This window comes from Ursus maritimus, unplaced genomic scaffold (assembly GCF_017311325.1).
Source record: "Ursus maritimus isolate PB19 unplaced genomic scaffold, ASM1731132v1 scaffold_9, whole genome shotgun sequence".
Lineage (NCBI taxonomy): Eukaryota > Metazoa > Chordata > Mammalia > Carnivora > Ursidae > Ursus > Ursus maritimus.
Genome location: NW_024427107.1, coordinates 64049971 through 64068058, shown reverse-complemented (window position 1 = coordinate 64068058; position 18088 = coordinate 64049971). Strand labels below are relative to the sequence as shown.

The 18088-nt window shown below is 38.8% G+C and overlaps 1 protein-coding gene across 2 annotated transcripts in view; it reads left to right on the top strand.

Annotated features, from left to right (window-relative positions):
• ATAD2 (ATPase family AAA domain containing 2) overlaps positions 1-3252 on the top strand; it is a 61528-nt gene extending 58276 nt beyond the window's left edge. The window contains exons 27-29 of one of the 2 annotated variants that reach the window (XM_040625875.1): positions 1029-1157; positions 1946-1997; positions 2873-3252. In XM_040625875.1, the coding sequence (XP_040481809.1) occupies positions 1029-1157; positions 1946-1990 (174 nt within the window). In that variant the 3' untranslated portion in view covers positions 1991-1997; positions 2873-3252. Of the gene's footprint in view, positions 1-1028; positions 1158-1945 lie in introns of both variants that reach the window. The other variant, XM_040625874.1, reaches the window with a different exon arrangement.
• The last annotated feature ends 14836 nt before the right edge of the window (positions 3253-18088 follow it).

The window sequence follows — 18088 nt, the reverse complement described above, 5'->3', positions numbered from 1 at the left end:
CCTATACATTGTTTTTGTTTTGTTTTTTTAAGATTTGTTTATTTATTTAGAGACAGAGGGTAAGCATGGGGGGTAGGGAGAGGGAGAGGATCTCTAGCAGACTCCCCGTCACGGGGCTCAATCTCACAATCCATGAGATCCTGACCTGAGCCGAAACCAGGAGTCAGATGCTCAACCAACTGAGCCACCCAGGTGCCCATATACATTGTTTTTTGACCATCACCAGTGACCATTCTAGTTGGTTTTTACTCAACCATATGGCATTTTTTTTGTTAACTGAGGGATAATGGCATATCGTTGTATGGCCAGACTTAAAGAATCACAGAAATCTAGCAAATCCATTTCGGTCATTAAACACTGAGCAGATGGAAAACCCTTTTTATAAGAAAAAGTACAGGGACGCCTGGGTGGCACAGTCCGTTAAGTGTCCCACTCTCAGTTTCGGCTCAGGACATGATCTCAGGGTCGTGAGATCAAGCTCCACATTGAGCCCCACATTGGGCTCCTCACTCAGTGAGGACTCTGCTTAAGACTCTCTCCATCCCCTTGTGCCCCTCACTTGCTGCTTCTCTCTCTGTCGCTCTCTCTTTCTCTAAAATAGATAAATAAATCTTAAAAAGAACTGAAGTAGTGAGTTGTGGTTCATCATTTATGTACCATCTCTTTTGTTTCACACTATAATGTACTTGCATTGCCATAAAATGCCCTGCAAAGATGTTGCTTTTTTTATTAATCTAGTTTGAGATTATATTTTAATTTGTCTATAGAGATTTATGGCTAAAACCGAAATTGGCCAGCTCCTCAGCTATAGTTTTTAGGTTGGGAGTTACCCAGGGCAGAGACCGGATCATTAGAACAGTGGTTAACTACTGCTAAGTATCAGAGCCACTTACGTCACCATGTCTCATCAAATAATTGGTCTGCCCTCTCTCTGGTTTATATGCTAAAAATTCCCCAAATCTTCAAAATTAAAATATCTTGTCTCATGGAATTGTCTCACATATGTAAACATTCATGTTTTCTTTTAGAATCTTTTGAAGACTGTTGTTAAAAAAAGTCAAGAATACAATATTTTTCAGTTGGAAAATTTATATGCAGTAATCAGCCAGTGTATTTATCAGCATCGCATGGACTATGACAAAACAACACTTATTCAGGTAAACTAATCTATATAAGAAATTGAAAGATTATAAGAATTTTTAAAGACCATTTTTAATATATGGACTGTGGATTATTTCTAGATACTACTAAGTTCTGTACTTTTTGAAATCTAGCACTTCACTAGTTTGTGTTTCTTCAATAAACATTGGAACCATAATCAGTAGATGTGAAAAATCTCTATTTTGTGTGTTTATTAATGAAGATATGTAGCTCTTTTTCAAGATGGATTTAAGATAGACCTGTGTGTTTACTTAATCTTTATAGTGGGCATTAGTACTAATTTTTAAAAATAGATATTAGATGATAATTTATCTATAACAATATAGTATATCTATAATATATCTATTTACTATGTATCTATAGTACAATGTATCTATTAGTAGGTATCTACTAATATACCTACTAGCATATAATATACATAGTAATTAGTATACCTACTAAGTATACTGTGGTACCTACATAGTATGATAGGTGTGTAATATTAGTACCTATAAAACACAAAATATTAGTATCTAGAAATACACTAGTGCCTTGATTATATTTGAACTTAAGACGAATGCGTCTCAGACTTACTTCAAAGGGATTTAAATGAAATCCCATTGGTGATATCAGTTTATGTGATAATCATAAATACTGAACTAAATTCCTGTTTTCACTCTCAGATATATGCATGAGTTAATAATATTCTTGACGTTGTTGACGTAAAAAAATAGCAATAGAGTAATGTTTCTTTAACTTTTTTCATACTGAAAGTTACTGTTTTTCCTTTTTACCCTTTATCTAGAAAATGGAGCAAGAAGTAGAAAACTTCAGTTGTTCCAGATCATGATGTCATGGTATCGAATATTCTTTATATTCTGTTGCTATTTAATTCACCTTTGTCATGTCCGTATAACTGATGCAAGATAAAATCCTGCATCTTTAAGGAAAAGATTAAAATAGTAAATAAAAATATTTAAGCTTTCCTGGTATTTATGTACATGTGTAAGATAAGTTACAGAGATAACTGATAAATATTGGAAGTTTGATTGAACAAGGCACTGTAGTAATAGTAATTCTGTAGTGTATCGGTAGTTGAAGTATGGCCAACTCTTAATAAAAGTTATTTGGATAACTAAGGTTTTATGGCACTTAAGAGTAATTAGTGATATTGACTTTTTTTGTTTTAAGCACTTTTAAGGTTTTTCCTTCCTAAAAATATTTTCTTGTATCAGACTAGAAACTTACTTAAGCATCGTGTCTTTGTCTTTGCCATCCTTTTGTTCTTTGTTTTTTTCAATGCCCATCTCCCATTTGCCTTTAGCTTTTTCTCCCCATTTACTTAAAACCCAGGGTTCAAGTCATTTGTAGGAAGGCCCCTGAACAACTTCTGTACTTGAATGTCAAAATTTAGTTAAACATTTTTATAATTCTAATTTGGGTTAATAAAGATTTTAAATATTTTTTTGTTTATTGTTATGATTATACATACAGCAAATGTATTAATAACTACTTTGTTAAATATCTTTTTAATAGCACAAAGGTTTTATATTTGAAAACTATATCTTTCTAAATTTGTGTTTAGGTTATAGTCTATAGATAGCTTTTATATACAATTATATAAATATAAATATTATAAATTTTGTATTAATGATACCAAAAATACATTTCTTTCTTAAAGCAATAAAATCATTCACTGCCATGCATAATCTCTTGTTTTGTTTTTTTACAGAGACATTCTAATATTAGTTTGTAAAATAGTTGGAAACTTCCTTCAAGGGGAATAGGAGATAATGATCTCATATGAGAGATTCTGGATACTAAAACAGTTTCAGAGTTGAGTTGCCTTTTGTTGTTGATTTATCTGGATATTGTTTTTAAGGCTTATAAAACCCAGTAATTTAGATATCTTAATTAATAGATATCCTCTTATATAATGCATAAAGCAATGCCAGTCACTGAAAAAATTTAAAGTGGTGTGTATTTCTCCACTTATGTATACACACATACTCATTTTTATTGAAGCTTATTGTAACTCCAGATACATCTTTTGTAACTAGGATTTCATTTTGTATGTATAGCTTCTGTAATAAATTTTAAAGGTGAAAATTGCTTCTCAAACTTGTTTCTATTTATTTCTTCATTATTTTAAAATATTCTAAAGATAATCCAGTGCAAAACAAGTACAAAATCTGTTTTATTACTGTGCATAGTTTAAAATGCTGTTGACACTGGAATGTTGATATATGTTCATTAGCTACAAAGATGAGTGTGCTTCCGTCCTTTTCATCATGTACCGTCTACAGACATGTAAATCATGCTGAAATTGCAAGCCTAGAATGTTTATCATTTTTTTCTTAGAAATGCAATCAGTCCATAGTAAGTAAGGCAAGAAAAAGAATTAAAAGGCATCCAAATTGGAAAGGATGATAAAGCTATTCACCAATGGCCTGATTTTCTATGTACAAAATCCTAAAGAATTCACAAAATATCTGTTAGAACTAATAAATTCAACAAAGTGGTAGGATATAAGATCAGCATAAAAATCAATTGTATTTCTATAAAGTAGCAATGAACAATCCAAAAAGAAATTTAAGAGAGCAATTCCATTTACAATAGCGCCTTATTAAAACATCTTAGAGTAAATTTAACCAAGGAAGTACAAGGCTTATATACTGATAGTATAAAATGTTGCTGAAAGAAATTATTAAGACCCAAATAAATGAAAAGACGTGCTGTATTTATGTATTAGAAGACTTAATGTTGTCACAATGGCAATATTCAGATTCAGTGTAATACCTATCAAAATCCCAATGGCTTTTTTTTGCAGAAATGGGAAAGTCAGTCCTAAATTCATAATCAATTGCAGGGGACCCTTAAATCATTGCCAAATTCAAGGTCAGAAAGATTTTGTATATGTGTGAGGCAGAGGTCCAACTTCATTCTTTCACATGTGGATATCCAGCTTTCCCAGCACACCATTTGTTGAAGAGACTATTCTTTTCCCATTGAATGGTCTTGGACATACTTTTAAAAATCAATTGACCATAGATTAATGGATTTATTTCTAGACTCTTAAGTCTATTGATCTTATATCCATCCTCTATGCCAATACCACACTGTTTTATTGATGTAATTTTGTGTGACTTTTAGAATTGGGAAGTATGAGTCTTCCAACATTCTCTTCTTTTTCAAGATTGTTTAAGGTTGGACCACTGCCTCATACCATATACCAAAATTAACAAATGGATCAAAGACCTAAATTTAAGAGCTAAAACTATAAAATTCTTAGAAGAAAATAAGGACAAATCTTTTTTTTTTAAGATTTTATTTATTTGACAGAGAGATAGCCAGCGAGAGATGGAACACAAGCAGGGGAGTAGGAGAGGAAAAAGCAGGCTCCCAGCAGACCCTGGGATCACACCCTGAGCCGAAGGCAGACGCTTAATGAGTGAGACACCCAGGCGCCCCAGGGACAAATCTTTCTGACCTTGAATTTGGCAATGATTTCTTAAATGTGGCAAAAACCGCTAGCAACAAAAGGAAAATTAGATACATAAGACTTCAACAAAATGAAAAACCCTCTTCTATAAATACTATCATCTCAAAGGACTATTAAAGCTCAACAACCAAAAGATAATTCAGTAATAGGGATGTTTTTGATGACTTAACAATTTTGAGATATTTGGAAGATACCCCTCTGTTGGAATTAGTCTGTTTTTCTCACGATTGGACTGGGATTATGGATTTGGGAGAGGAAGATCACAGATATAAAGTGATTATATCAGGTTACATGCTATTAATGTGATTTTATGGCTGTTGATTGCCCTCAATCAGCTGGCAGAAATAGTGTTTCTCGGGTTTCTCCACTGTAAAATCGCTTTTTCTTCCCTTTCGTTACTGTACTCTGGAAGGTCACCATATACAACCTATTCATAAGCATGGGGAAGCTCTTCTCCCCGTTCTGCCATTTTTTAAATCTGATTTTATCAGGAATCCTGATAGGTATGCACTGTGGGATTAATTGAGGGGATTTCAGATTTACTTGTCTTCTCCCCACTAACCTCTCACCCACACATATACAGTACTTTTTTGCAGTTGAGAGATTGCCCCATAATGTAAGGGACTTTGTTAGGATTTGAGTAACTACTCCTTGCTGAGGGATATTGTGGGGATAAAAACTCACTCTATATTAGCACATAGAGGAAAAGATAGCCAGTTTGCCTTCTAATATCCATTCTCTCATTCCTTATAACAATACCCTGAGCAAACTGTCCTGCTGGAAAATTATGTTTTCTTCCGTTGCAGCAAAATGTGGCTATGTGACCACTGGAGATACAAAGGGAAGTGTGCACAATTTCTAGGAAACCTGCTGGGAAGGAAAGGGGTGAGAACACTTTGTCTTTCTGTGCTTCCTTTTACCTGCTGCCTAATATATATACATATAGAAAATGGCTGGGACTCCTGAAGCTGTCCCATGCCCTGCTTCATAAAAGTATAAGAAGAAAAAACCTTGCTCATAATAACTTCAGGGGATTGCTATTCAAGTGCTTAACAACATCTGGGCTTCTTAATTGAAAGAGAAACTTTCTTATTTAAACTGCTGTTAGGTGGATTTCTATTATTGATAATGGAATGCAATTCTTTTTTTTTTTTTTTTAAGATTTTATTTATTAAGAAGTCCATATCTGATTCAGTGAAATGACAATCACTGGTCCCCTCATTAAGAGTAGTTAAGTATTTTTGCAACCTGCTATGCCCTATTCTAATTGTGCCCTAACCCCTGACAAAAAAACAAAAGAAAGCAAAAAATACTTTTTGCCTTGAAACACAGCACTCCTCCAAGGCAAGAAATTCCTCCTCCTATAAAATGGATTCAGAACCCCTCTTATTTCCTTCTCCACCTTACTCTCATATGACAACCTTTTTTTTTTTTTAAGATTTTATTTATTTATTTGACAGAGAGAGAGACAGCCAGCGAGAAAGGGAACACAAGCAGGAGGAGTGGGAGAGGAAGAAGCAGGCTTCCAGTGGAGAAGGGAGCCTAATGCGGGGCTCGATCCCAGAACCCAGAACACTGGGATCACGCCCTGAGCTGAAGAATGACGCTTAACAACTGAGCCACCCAGGCGCCCCTACAACCTCATTTCTTGAGGAAAACTCATCTCAAGGAGAGGTTCTTCTCAACATCATTACTTATAGACAATTATATCACCCCTCCAATTCTGAAGGCCAGAAATCCAAAATCAGTATCACCAGGCCAAAATCAAAGTGTTGGCAAGTCTGCATTCCTCTGAAGGAACTAGTGGAGAATCCGTTCCTTGCTTCTTTCAGCTCCTGGTGGTGGGCTGCCAGCGTTTCCTTGGCTTGTGGCTGCATGATGCCAATCTTTGACTAGATGGTCACATTACCTTCTAAGATCTTCTAAAATCTCCCTCTATTCTCCCTTCCATAAAGATACATGATTGCATTTAGGGCTTAATACAAATGAACCAGGACAATCTCCACATCTCAAGATCCTTAATTACATCTAATGACCCTCTCCTTTTTTGTTTCAGAGAAGGAAACACTCACAGATTCCAGGGATTAGGATGAAGATTATCTTTTGGGTGATTACTTTTCACAAAAGTTATGTGACAAGTGTGAACTATAAAGGCTGTACTCCTTTCTGCCTCCTGGCATCCCTATATTTCCTGAAAATCAAGATATTTCCAACTGTATTCAACACATCCCTAAAATCGACAACTCTTCTTTATTATTGTCAATATCCTTAAAAATCCTCTGGGAGGTCATCTTTACAACTATGGAATTATCTTTAATGTGTGCTATATTACCAAATAAGGTCTGATGAAGCCTTCTTTTGCAAAAATGTCTCTGAGGGCTTCTTTTAGACTCTCTTGCCTCTAGCCTGTCACTTTTCTAGACCATCCAAGAAAATCTTTCAAGTTCATTTGATCTTTCCACCTGTGTACTCAAGGACTCAGCAGCTCTATTTTTTTTTTAGCTTTTACTTCCTAAGAACAGGAAGTCCTGAATAGGACCTTTCAAGACCCTAAGCATCGAAAACATTAATGTCCCAGATTTTTTATGGATCCTATATGCCTTTGTTGGCTAAGAACTGCATTCCAGGGGTCATCTTCATTCCATACCATAGAGCACATCTTTCTTGAAACAGGTTTTTTGGGGGAGGGTTTTGTGTGTGTGTGCCTGCTGTAACTCTACACGCATATGGTTTTCCCTCCAGATTCCAGGCCTGCTTTTTTATTAATTTTGCCTTTTGCCTTTTTGATGGCCTTTCTCTATCCTTAACTTTCATATTGTTCTCCAGAGCCTGGTCCTGAGCTCTCTTCTCACTCTACACTCTTTCTCTAGGTGGTCTAGGTGGTGTTCCCTGCTCTCAAGGCTTTAAATACTACCTGTATTTCAGCAACTCCCAAGCTTATATCTCCAGTCCATAATCACTTTCCTGACCTACAGACTAACAACATATCTTGATCTTTCCCTGAAACCTACTGCTCCTCCAGAGTTCCTCTTATCAATAAAATGCCACTACCACCCGTCCAAATGCTGAAGCCAGAAACCTGAAGCTTCCTTCTTCTTCAGGTCCCAGTCTGCCTCCCAAATACCTCCTAGTTCTCTCTGTCTCTTCCACTGGCTCTCTCAACTCATCATAATCACATGCTTATACTACTGCAAGAGATTCCTGGTTGGCCTTGCTTTTCCTGTTGCCCCTACCATCCACTCTCCATTCAGTAGTCAAAATATTCTTTTAAGGATCTTAGATCTGTGCTATCATTTGCTCTTACTAGTGCTTCCCATTGTAGATCCTTATGGCTCCTGCCTACCTCTCACCTCTATCTCCCCACTCCTTTGGCCTACAACACTCCAGCCACTCTTAGCCTTGTTTCAGTTATTTTTTCCTACCTCTGGGCTTTCTCACATGGTGTTCCCTTTGTCTAGAATGCCCTTCCCTCCACCAATGCATGTTTATTCCTATTCCTGTCCTCCATTTCTTAGCATAAAAGTCATCATCTTAGAGAAGTTTTCCTGATGCCCCTCCAGTCTAAATGAGATTTCCTATTTTAATCTTCCATTTGATCCCCAGTATTTGTACATCACATTTTTCATAATCTGTAACTATATATTTTATAGTGCTTACTTAACATTTGTCTTACCATGAGATGATAGGCTTAAGTCAGGAACTTTTTTGTTTTGTTTTATGATTATAGATCTAGCACTTACATAATGTCCATAGTTGACACTAAATATCAGTTGACCGAATGACTGGATAATGGATAAGGAAATCAGAATGCAGAATAGGAAGATAAAAAGTTGACGGAAAATGGAGGCCCATGGGGGTTATAATGAAGGGAAGCCCACACCTCAGAAAAAGTAGGATCTAGCCAACAGCATCTAATTTTTAAAAAGGTACAAAGTCATCTTGATTATATTTTTAGAAGCCGCTTCTGTTAGATTTATACAGCTCCAGGGCTGTAAAAGAACAGATTTTCAGGGCGCCTGGGTGGCTCAGTTGGTTGAGCAACCCGACTCTTGGTTTTGGCTCAGGTCATGATCTCAGGGTCATGGGATTAAGCCTGTGTTGGGCTCTGCGCGGGGTGGGGAGTCTGCTTGAGGATTCTCTCTCTCATTCTCCCTCTGCCCCACCTCCCCAGTCACTTGCACACATTCTCTCTCTCTCTCAAATGAATAAATAAATCTTTAAAAAAAAGAACAGATTTTCACTTCAGTTTACTAATGGTTAATTGTCCACATACTGGGCATTCTCATGAAATTGAAACCCATCTAACGACTATATCTTAGCTTTGCAACTGATGATACATACAGGTCATCAGTACAATGACTGTGGAAAGACTGGAAGATTGTGGGGATTTTCATTTTTGTTTTTCACTAGCTCTGGAACATTTACATATATAAAATAATATTTACATATTTAATAAAAGTTATGTTTATGCATAAAATAAAAATGTATATAATTTATATGTAATTAAATTGTTTCATATGTATTTTTAAATTATGTTTATATATAAATATTGATGAGAGCAGTCATCAGTTAAAGTGTTGACTTAAGAACAGATGGATTTTACTGGTTGAGATTCTTTTGGTTGCAAGCAACAGAAATTCTCTCTGGCTAACTTTAGCAAAAAGCCTATTTTTGGGGGCACCTGGGTGGATCAGTCGTTAAGCCTCTGCCTTCGGCTCAGGGCATGATCCTGGCGATCTGGGATCGAGCCCCACATTTGGCTCCTCCGCTAGGAGCCTGCTTCTTTCTCTCCCACTCCCCCTGCTTGTGTTCCCTCTCTCGCTGGCTGTCTCTCTGTCAAATAAATAAATAAAATCTTAAAAAAAAAAAACACCTATTTTTGAAAGGATGTAAGTTACCTCATGGATGGTCAGAACAACCAAAAGTCAGTGGAGAGAACCAGCGCTGCTCTAAGCTCCTGCAGGAGTTTTTAAAATAGTTGCTATTAATGTAACACAACAAAGACACTGACGCTCATTGATTCCATTTTATTTATTTTTTTAAAGATTTACCTATTTTTTGGAAAGAGAACATGAGCAGGGGGAGAGGGACAAGCAGACTCCCTGCTGCGTGTAGAGCCCCACACGGGGCTCAATCCGACAACCCTGAGATCATGACCTGAGCCAAAATCAGTCTGATGCTCAACTGACTGAGCCACCCAGGCGCCCCAATTCCATTTCAGATTTCACATCCCCCCTCCCCCAATCAAAGAATTGGATTGGTCTTGATGTTCCCCCTAGCTATGGCCAGAGGCCAGGGTCACATAATTCAGACATTGTTAAAGAAAATCACCATTACAAGGAAGGGCAAAACCAGAAGCCGCCCCAAGAGTTATCTGTCATAAAGGTTAACAAAGTCACAATTTACTGACATAATTTCTAATCTGCATTTGAGTCCGTCCTTTGACACATACAGCGAACTCTCACCCTGTATGTAGTATAATCTGGTTCAATCCTTACAATGACCCTAAGAGATAAAAATCTATATTATTTTCACTTTACAAATTAAATGGATAAATGAGGTGATTTACTCAATTTCACACGTAAGTGGCAGAAGCAGGACTCTACCAGGTGGGTGTGATTGAAACCTATGTTCTTAACCACGGCCCCTAACAAGACACTGGTGCCCTACTCTTGCGGTCTCGGCACTCCACATTCTGGTATGTGCCATTGGCAACCTCCTGCCAGCACCTGTGACCCCACCTGAGGGTGTCTTCATGGGCCATGCTGGATGCAGGCTGCAAGTGACAGAAAGTACAGCATCCCTGGGCATAGCTGCCAATGACGTTGATGAATAATGACACCCCAGCTCCCTTGCCCCTGAGGTATGTTCTCACTTTGTCTCTAGTTTCCACTGGGGTTGGGCCCTACACTCTTTACTAGTAGCTTCCTTCCCTGTCTCGCCTCTCTCCCCTGCCTGTTCTTCTTGGCATCATGTCCCAAATAACCACTTGCTCCTACGTCCTTTATTCAGGGTCTGCCTTAGGGAGAACCGAATCTACGACACTCCCTTTACAAAGTAAAAGTAGAAAAATATGAAATTCCCTAAACAACTATACATTTTTTTTGTTTCTCAGCTGTTATTGAACCTCACAGACCAGCATTAATTTCCTCAGTATTGTGACAGCTTAACAATTTTCAAATGTATTCCCATTTCAAAGATTGTCTTAATTATTTTGTAGCAATGTTAAATTATGTCTTTATTCTGTTTTCAAGAGGAAAAATCTGGAAGCTTCATGTTTGGGCTATGTAATTTTAGTATGCAAAGGTTGGAAATGAAATCCCTACATTTGAGCAATCAACCCTGCCAACATCCGAGCTCTGGCTGAGAGTCAGAGAACAACACTTAACATGCAGTGAGAGGGCTCTTGGAATACCACTACCTTCAGACCTCATGCCAAATCAAAGTGATTTAAACATCCAAAATATACGGGACTAAAACATTTACTGGATCAAAAAGAGTGCCAAACGTGGGCACCCTGGACACGCACACGTTGTGAGCTGCAAATACTGGTTTAAAGGGCCATTGTGAAACTTCAACTTGCTTAAAGATTGACTTGGGGGAGAAAAGGAGGGGCCTGTCACAGTAGATAATGTATTCATGAAATAATTTGGAAACTGATTACGTGTGATGAATCTTAATTGTAGCTATTTACTGTGGTGAATATTTAGGAAAATCAGGGTCTTAAAAAAAGACACAAGCTTTTGCTTTAATTATTTAGAAAGAAAAATAAGTTACCCCAATCTTATGTTCTGTAATTATTTTTTTCATTCAATTTACATGTTTTATATTTAGGACCACAGCATATGTCTCTTTTCTGTTTCTTACTCAAATTTTTCCTAAGTCTCCCTCCCCACCCACTAGGGAGAAAGTGTAATTTACCATCATCACTCAAATGAATTCCCTGGTTTCTTCTGAACCTTCACCCGACAGCTGTTGCATGAAATAATAATCCCTAAAATACTAGCTAAATGAAAATGTCTATCCAAAAATGACAGTTTTCTAATATTCTTACATGAAATAAACTTGCAGGAGAAAAAAAAAAGATAATGTATTTTCTTTCACCTAAAAAGAACTATTCTGGAAATATACCAAAATGCTAATAGTGGTTAGGGAGACTTGTAGATGGGTTCTTACCTCTGTTTTTGTTTTTGATTTTTTTTAAGTTTCTCCAAAGTGATTATATTCCTTTGGTAATGAAAACACTTTATAAAAATTTTAAAGTTGCTTTTAAGCTATAATTCTTAATTATGAAATGTGAAGTATCTAAAGGAAAGCAAAAAACAGAAAAAAATATCCTTGTGTATCTAAACTGAAAAATTATGTATTTATTTTTATATTGTCCCTCAACTGTCTTTGAGCAAATATATCTTTAAAAAGTTGTTGTAAGAGTCTGCATATCTCTGCATGATCAGAAAAGAGGTGTGTGACCTCTGGATACATGCATAACGTAAGCATAGCATTGTATCACCTTGCCAGCTATAAACGAAATACCTCTCATCCAGGTATGAAACAGGGGGAAAGAAATGTGTAAAGTGGTAGATAATAAAATATCTGACCTACAAAACAGCTGAGAAATTAATGAGAAGCCAAAGCTAATTGGCTATATTTTTAATTTATGACATAATTAAAATGAGATAATGGTATAAAGTACATTACAGGGGCGCCTGGGTGGCGCAGTCGTTAGGCATCTGCCTTGGGCTCAGGGCGTGATCCCGGCGTTCTGGGATCAAGCCCCACATCAGGCTCCTCCGATAGGAGCCTGCTTCTTCCTCTCCCACTCCCCCTGCTTGTGTTCCCTCTCTCGCTGGCTGTCTCTCTCTGTCAAAATAAATAAATAAAATCTTAAAAAAAAAGTACATTACAAACAAGACACAAAACCATTATGTTATTATTAGGGTATTTTAATTGTATTCGTGAAGGCTGTCTGTCTTGTCCAATTAATATTTGCTGAATTTATGTATATGTGTACATACATACTATTGAGGACCTACTGTGTACAATGCTTTAGGAGAGAGAAAAATGAGATATGATCCCTGCCCCCTAAGAATTGTATAATATGACAAAATTACATGTTAACACACCCTCGTACCTCAGTTAAGAATTTAGGTTGCCTTTACAGAATAGACCGTAGGCTTAACTGTGCAGTGGAAAAGGAGGGTCTGTGTAGTCAAACACGGGTTTCAATCTTCTTGAGCATGTTCTCCAATAAAGATGCCTTCTGTTAAGGTAACGTGGCAGAGACGTTTGCTGCTCACCAAAATGTCCTCGTGCTCCCCCACATTTCCTGTGATTAGGGCTGATCAAAGAGCTCTAAGCAGAAGTGCCATGTGTCACTTGTAAACCGAAACATTTGATAGCTGGTAGAAATCTCTCCCCCGCCCCGCCCCACCCGAGCACCCTAGAAGACATGTATTCCAAAAGGTATAGCCCGGAACCCTGAGTAACCGTTTGGTAAGAGTTGACCCAGAGAGTCACTGAGAGCTGTAAGAAAACTTGATGAATGAGAAGTAAATCATGATACATCAAACTGAGATTTATGTGGCTTTGTTACAGCATCTGTTCTGACAAATAGAATATATTCCCTTGATGGTTGTTGGGTCTTGTGATAGTAGAATCAGTGTGAAAGTAAGGCGGATCTGTTTTTTTATTTTATTTTTTTAAGATTTTTATTTATTTGAGAGAGAGAGAGCACACAAACGGGGAGAGGCAGAGGGAGAGGGAGAAGCAGACTCTCCGCTGAGCAGGGAGCCTGACGTGGGGTTCGATCCCAGGACCCTGAGATCATGACTTGAGCCGAAGGCCACCCAGACACTCCCAGGTCTTTTTTTTTTTAAGTGGCCCAAAATTGTGTTTTTCTGTGCTGATGGTCTCTGCAGTGAAAGAGGCCTGACCAACCTCCAGCTCTATCCAGGCTCCTCCTACCCGGTATTTTAACCTGAACAAACCTCTGCCTCTCCAGCTTGTAGGACTTGAGTAAGGCAATCGTCATGAGCCTCGGTTTTCTTGTCTAGAAAAATGGAGGACGTAATACTGATATTCATAGGATTGCTTTGAAAATTAAATTACATAGCAAAGCACCGAATTCAGGGACTGGCAGGTTGAGGTGCTTTATAAAAGTTGTTTGCCTCCCCTATGTTTTATCTGAAGCCAGTGGTTCTCAACACTCACTTTTCTTTAGAATCATTTGGGAAGCTTTAAAAAAAAAAAAAAAATCAGTGCCTCTATCCCAACCTAAACCAAATAATCAGAATCTTTAGAGGTAAGACTGATAAGGAGGGGGGGCTGTTTTTTAAAAGCACAAGGTGATTCTGTTGTCCAACCAGGGTTGAGAACCATTTTCTTGGGCAATGTGTAAACACAATGCTATTTGATAACACAGAATTTTTTCAAAAGTGCCTTCAAAAAGTACACAGTATGACCACTTTTTCACAGAGTTGGAGTTTTAAAGAACGCTTATAACTGACAGACGAAAAGAGTCAATAGGTAGTTACTGGATGCTCTCAGGGACTGAAGGGCATTCCGATAAGCAGAACTGTAGATAAGCCCAGTGATGTTTCAACGGAAAGAACAAGCGTAGACACCATTTACATTGTTTATAGAAATGATGGTTTTCACACTATTACGGGCTGGATTACTGTGTCTCCCTCAGAACTCATGTGCTGGAAATTCTAACCTAGTCAGAATGTGACTGTATTTGGAGATAGGGTCTTTGCAGAGGGAATAAGGGAAAACGAGGGCATTAGGGCGGACCCTTGTCCTATACGATTGGTGTCCTTATAAGAGAGGAATTTGAGCACACATGTACAGAGGGAAGATGATGTGAAGAGCCTGGGAGAAGACAGCCATCCACAAGTCAAAGAGAGAAGCCTGGAACAGATCTCTTACAACCCTCGGAAAGAACTAATTCTGCCTTGACCTCTGGATCTTAGCCTCTGCGACTGTGAGAAACATATATTTCTGTTATGTAAGCCGCAGCAGTGTACTTTGTGGTCTGCGGTACTCCGCGACGGCAGCCCTAGCAAGCCAGTACGTTCTGGTTACGGCGAAAGCGTGTGGTAGGTTCAGTGAGCGCATGGGGAACAGCCACCTACCTCCGCTTTATTAAGAGGTGTTCAGAAGGGAGATGGGTTTTTATAAAGTCCTTGAAGCTGTGTACTTCTACTCTTTGATGGGAAGGTAATTTAAAATATTAGAGAAGGCTGCCTGTGTCCAGGAAATGTGAATCATTGTGTCTGCTGGCTCACAGCCATCTCCTGAAGGAACTGCTTTTGCTCACAGCCTCGGTTGCCCACATAGAGCTGCCCCTTCCCCCCCAAGACTGCCCACCCCTCCTGCCTTAGCGGATTAGACTAAACTGACCTTTTAAGAAGAGATGTACTGGACCAAGCAGATTCTCTCTCCAGATTTTGAAATTGGGACACTGAGAACCAGGCCATTTAGCTCTGATGCACAAAGCTGAACAGTCATAGTGGACTCCAGGGCTAAGGCCTCTTGGCTGGGGCATGTTCTAGAGGAGTCGTGAAAGGAGAGCCCAGGGAGGAGAGGACGGCGTGAACATGCAGGAGCAAACAGTAGCTTTGGCTTCTCTGATTGAGCTACCTTGAATGGGTTTCTGTACCACAAACCAGAAGAGTGCTAAGTGGAACAGCATGAAAAAAACAGAGAAAATCAGGGCCAAAGCCCTGCCCTAAGAGGTCACCAAAAAAATCCGCCTACTTTCTCTCTCTGGACGCAGATTCATAAAACTTTCAGGCTAGGAAGACCCTAGAGGGCAGCACCAGCATTATCATGGTCAACATTTTCTGAAAACTTAAGGTAAACCCGGCCCCTGGCAGGAACTATCCACCCTCTGAGATAGAGCACAACAATGGTAATATTACCTTCTTTTGGAAGATGAGTAGAAATAGAAGTTAAGAAACCTGCCTTGAGTCATAGAGTTATTGTGGAAAATCGATGACAAAAAAGGGCCACAATTGTTTACCCTTCCTCCTCCTTTGCAGTGTGACTTGGCAGTTGCTCCCCTCAAGAGGTGGCATCTGGGCGAGCCCTGTGACTTGCTTTGACTCACAGAATGTGGCAGGAATGACAATGTGTCCTTTCCAAGGCTAACCATATGAAGTCTTAAACACTGCTTCTCGGTTTCTTAGAACTCTGTGCAGGTGAAGGAGTCCAGGCTATTTACTACTGGAAGATAAGACCCACGTGGCCCAGTCACCCCTATGATCAAAAGCCACCCACCCACCGCAGGTATGACCAAGACCATCCTCGATGAGCCAGCACCCAGATGATTCCACTGACCGTCAGCCAACTGCCAGCTACACGAACGGGTCTATCCTGGACCAGGCAGCCTCCGGACGACCAACCTGCAGACCACGATGCGTGAATGAGTCCAGCCAAGATCAACCAAACCTGGCCCAGATCAGCAGAACCACCTGGCTGACCCACAGACTTGGGAGCTAAATAACTGCTTGGGCTTTCAAGCCACTAAGTTTTTGTGGGTTTGTGATGAAGCAACAGTTGCTGATGCTGATTTGAACAGAAGACTGTCTGACTTCAACACCAGGGAATGCTCTCCAATCCTGTGCACACTATAGCCTGACTAATGCAATACCTTCCCCACTTCTAAGAAGGAGTGCCTGTAGCATCTCCATTAGATTTTAGGATTGGTCAAGGTGGGTTCCAAACCCCTTACCTTGTAGGTAACTGGGCAACTGACTGGCAGCTTAACCTCTCCAAACCTTGGCATCCTCATTATGTTAACTTCAAGCAATACCAACCACTTCACAGAGACACCAGGAAGGTAAAATGAGATAGTATATCTAAAATGCCCAGGGTTTAGTGTGCCTCGTGAGTTTTCCTGGAAGACGGACGTCTGCAATGGGTCCAAAAGTTCTTGAAGACTGAAGTAGCATTTCCCTTTCAGGGTTGATGTCCAACCAACCGACAGGTTTAGGAATGGATATCTCTTCTTAGAGTTAATGACCTTCCATGGCTTGTAACCCTTAGTTCTACAAGAACGCAATAACTTTTTCCTCAATTATAAGCATTTTTCTAGATCCCTGTTTCCAAAGTGAAGCCTACTCGTCACTGACCTGAGCGTCACCAGCTGCCTGGCAGGTTCATGGCCTTATCCCAGACCTACTGAATTAGACTCTTCCAGGAGCAGCACCATTTTTTTTCAGAGATAGTGTTGACATAGCCACTAACTTTTTCGTGAAAATAGAATACATAGCAATGATTGAACCAACCCAGATGACGCCATGATTTTAAAAAAAATGTATCAACATGTTACTCCTTGAATAAATACTGGGAAATCAGTTTTTCCTGTTTTTCCTGTTTTGCATCTGTAGTCCCATAGTCCTATATGTATAGTCTTATGCTAGATGCAGAAATGGGAGGAGTGGAATGGGGAGAACATTACTAAGAGTATTACCTTGTTTTTACTGTTGTTATTATCAACAACATTCCTATTTTCACAAAGCAAGCATTCAGAGGAATAGGAAATGACTTGACCCTAAACTGACTTTGAAAGTTTGTTCAGTCTGAACCAGCTTTAGCCAGAACGTTTTTGTTTACCTTCGGAACTAGCCATTTGGAGAGCACTGTGGGAGTATTTCACTCGGGCAAAATTCTTGAGTTCACCTACTTGTAATTAAAAGTTTAAAGTGTCTTCTTTTGACATCTTCTCGGCTGATCTGTTTTCACAGTATCGTGTTTTTAGACTTTGTCACCAAAAGTATAAAAAGGAAAGATAATAGCTGAAGGAACTACTACAAAAAAAAGTGCCTTTGGAAGCCTATTCCTCTTTAGATGACACCAGAACTTAGAACTTTTGATTCAAAGCTCTTCATTTCCTACAAATATTTTTTTTTCACCGTTCCAAATATGGAAGAGGCTCTGAATAGCAAAAGCGCTGTGCTTTTTAAAAACCCGCTGGACAACTTTTCATCTCTAGCAGTACTGAAGTTTTGCCATACCAGACTGTGTATGACAAACTGCAAAACATATGCATAAAAAATCTAGACTCTTCTAATTGTGCCAATCCATGGCTCAAAACTTACGTCTGGAGCCACACAGCTGTTGAAATCAGTCATATTTACAATTTTTACAAATGAGTTTATTTTAATAAAAACAAGTTACTCTGTGAGCATGATCTCTAAACAGATTTATGTGGGCTGGCACAATCTGCTATGCTAAACATATATTCATATTGCTTGGGTCTGCAAGCAGGTTTTTTTTTTTTTTTTTTGAGGGTGATAACAGTCTTGCTTTGTACAAGTATACCAAATAATTGGCAGCAATTCAGCCAAGGACACTGTTCTAAGCACTGTGCTATTGAAGTTGTTTTCCTGGACAGAATTGCCCTGTGGTCATGGCCCTAAACTGGGAGGACTCTGGGCTGCT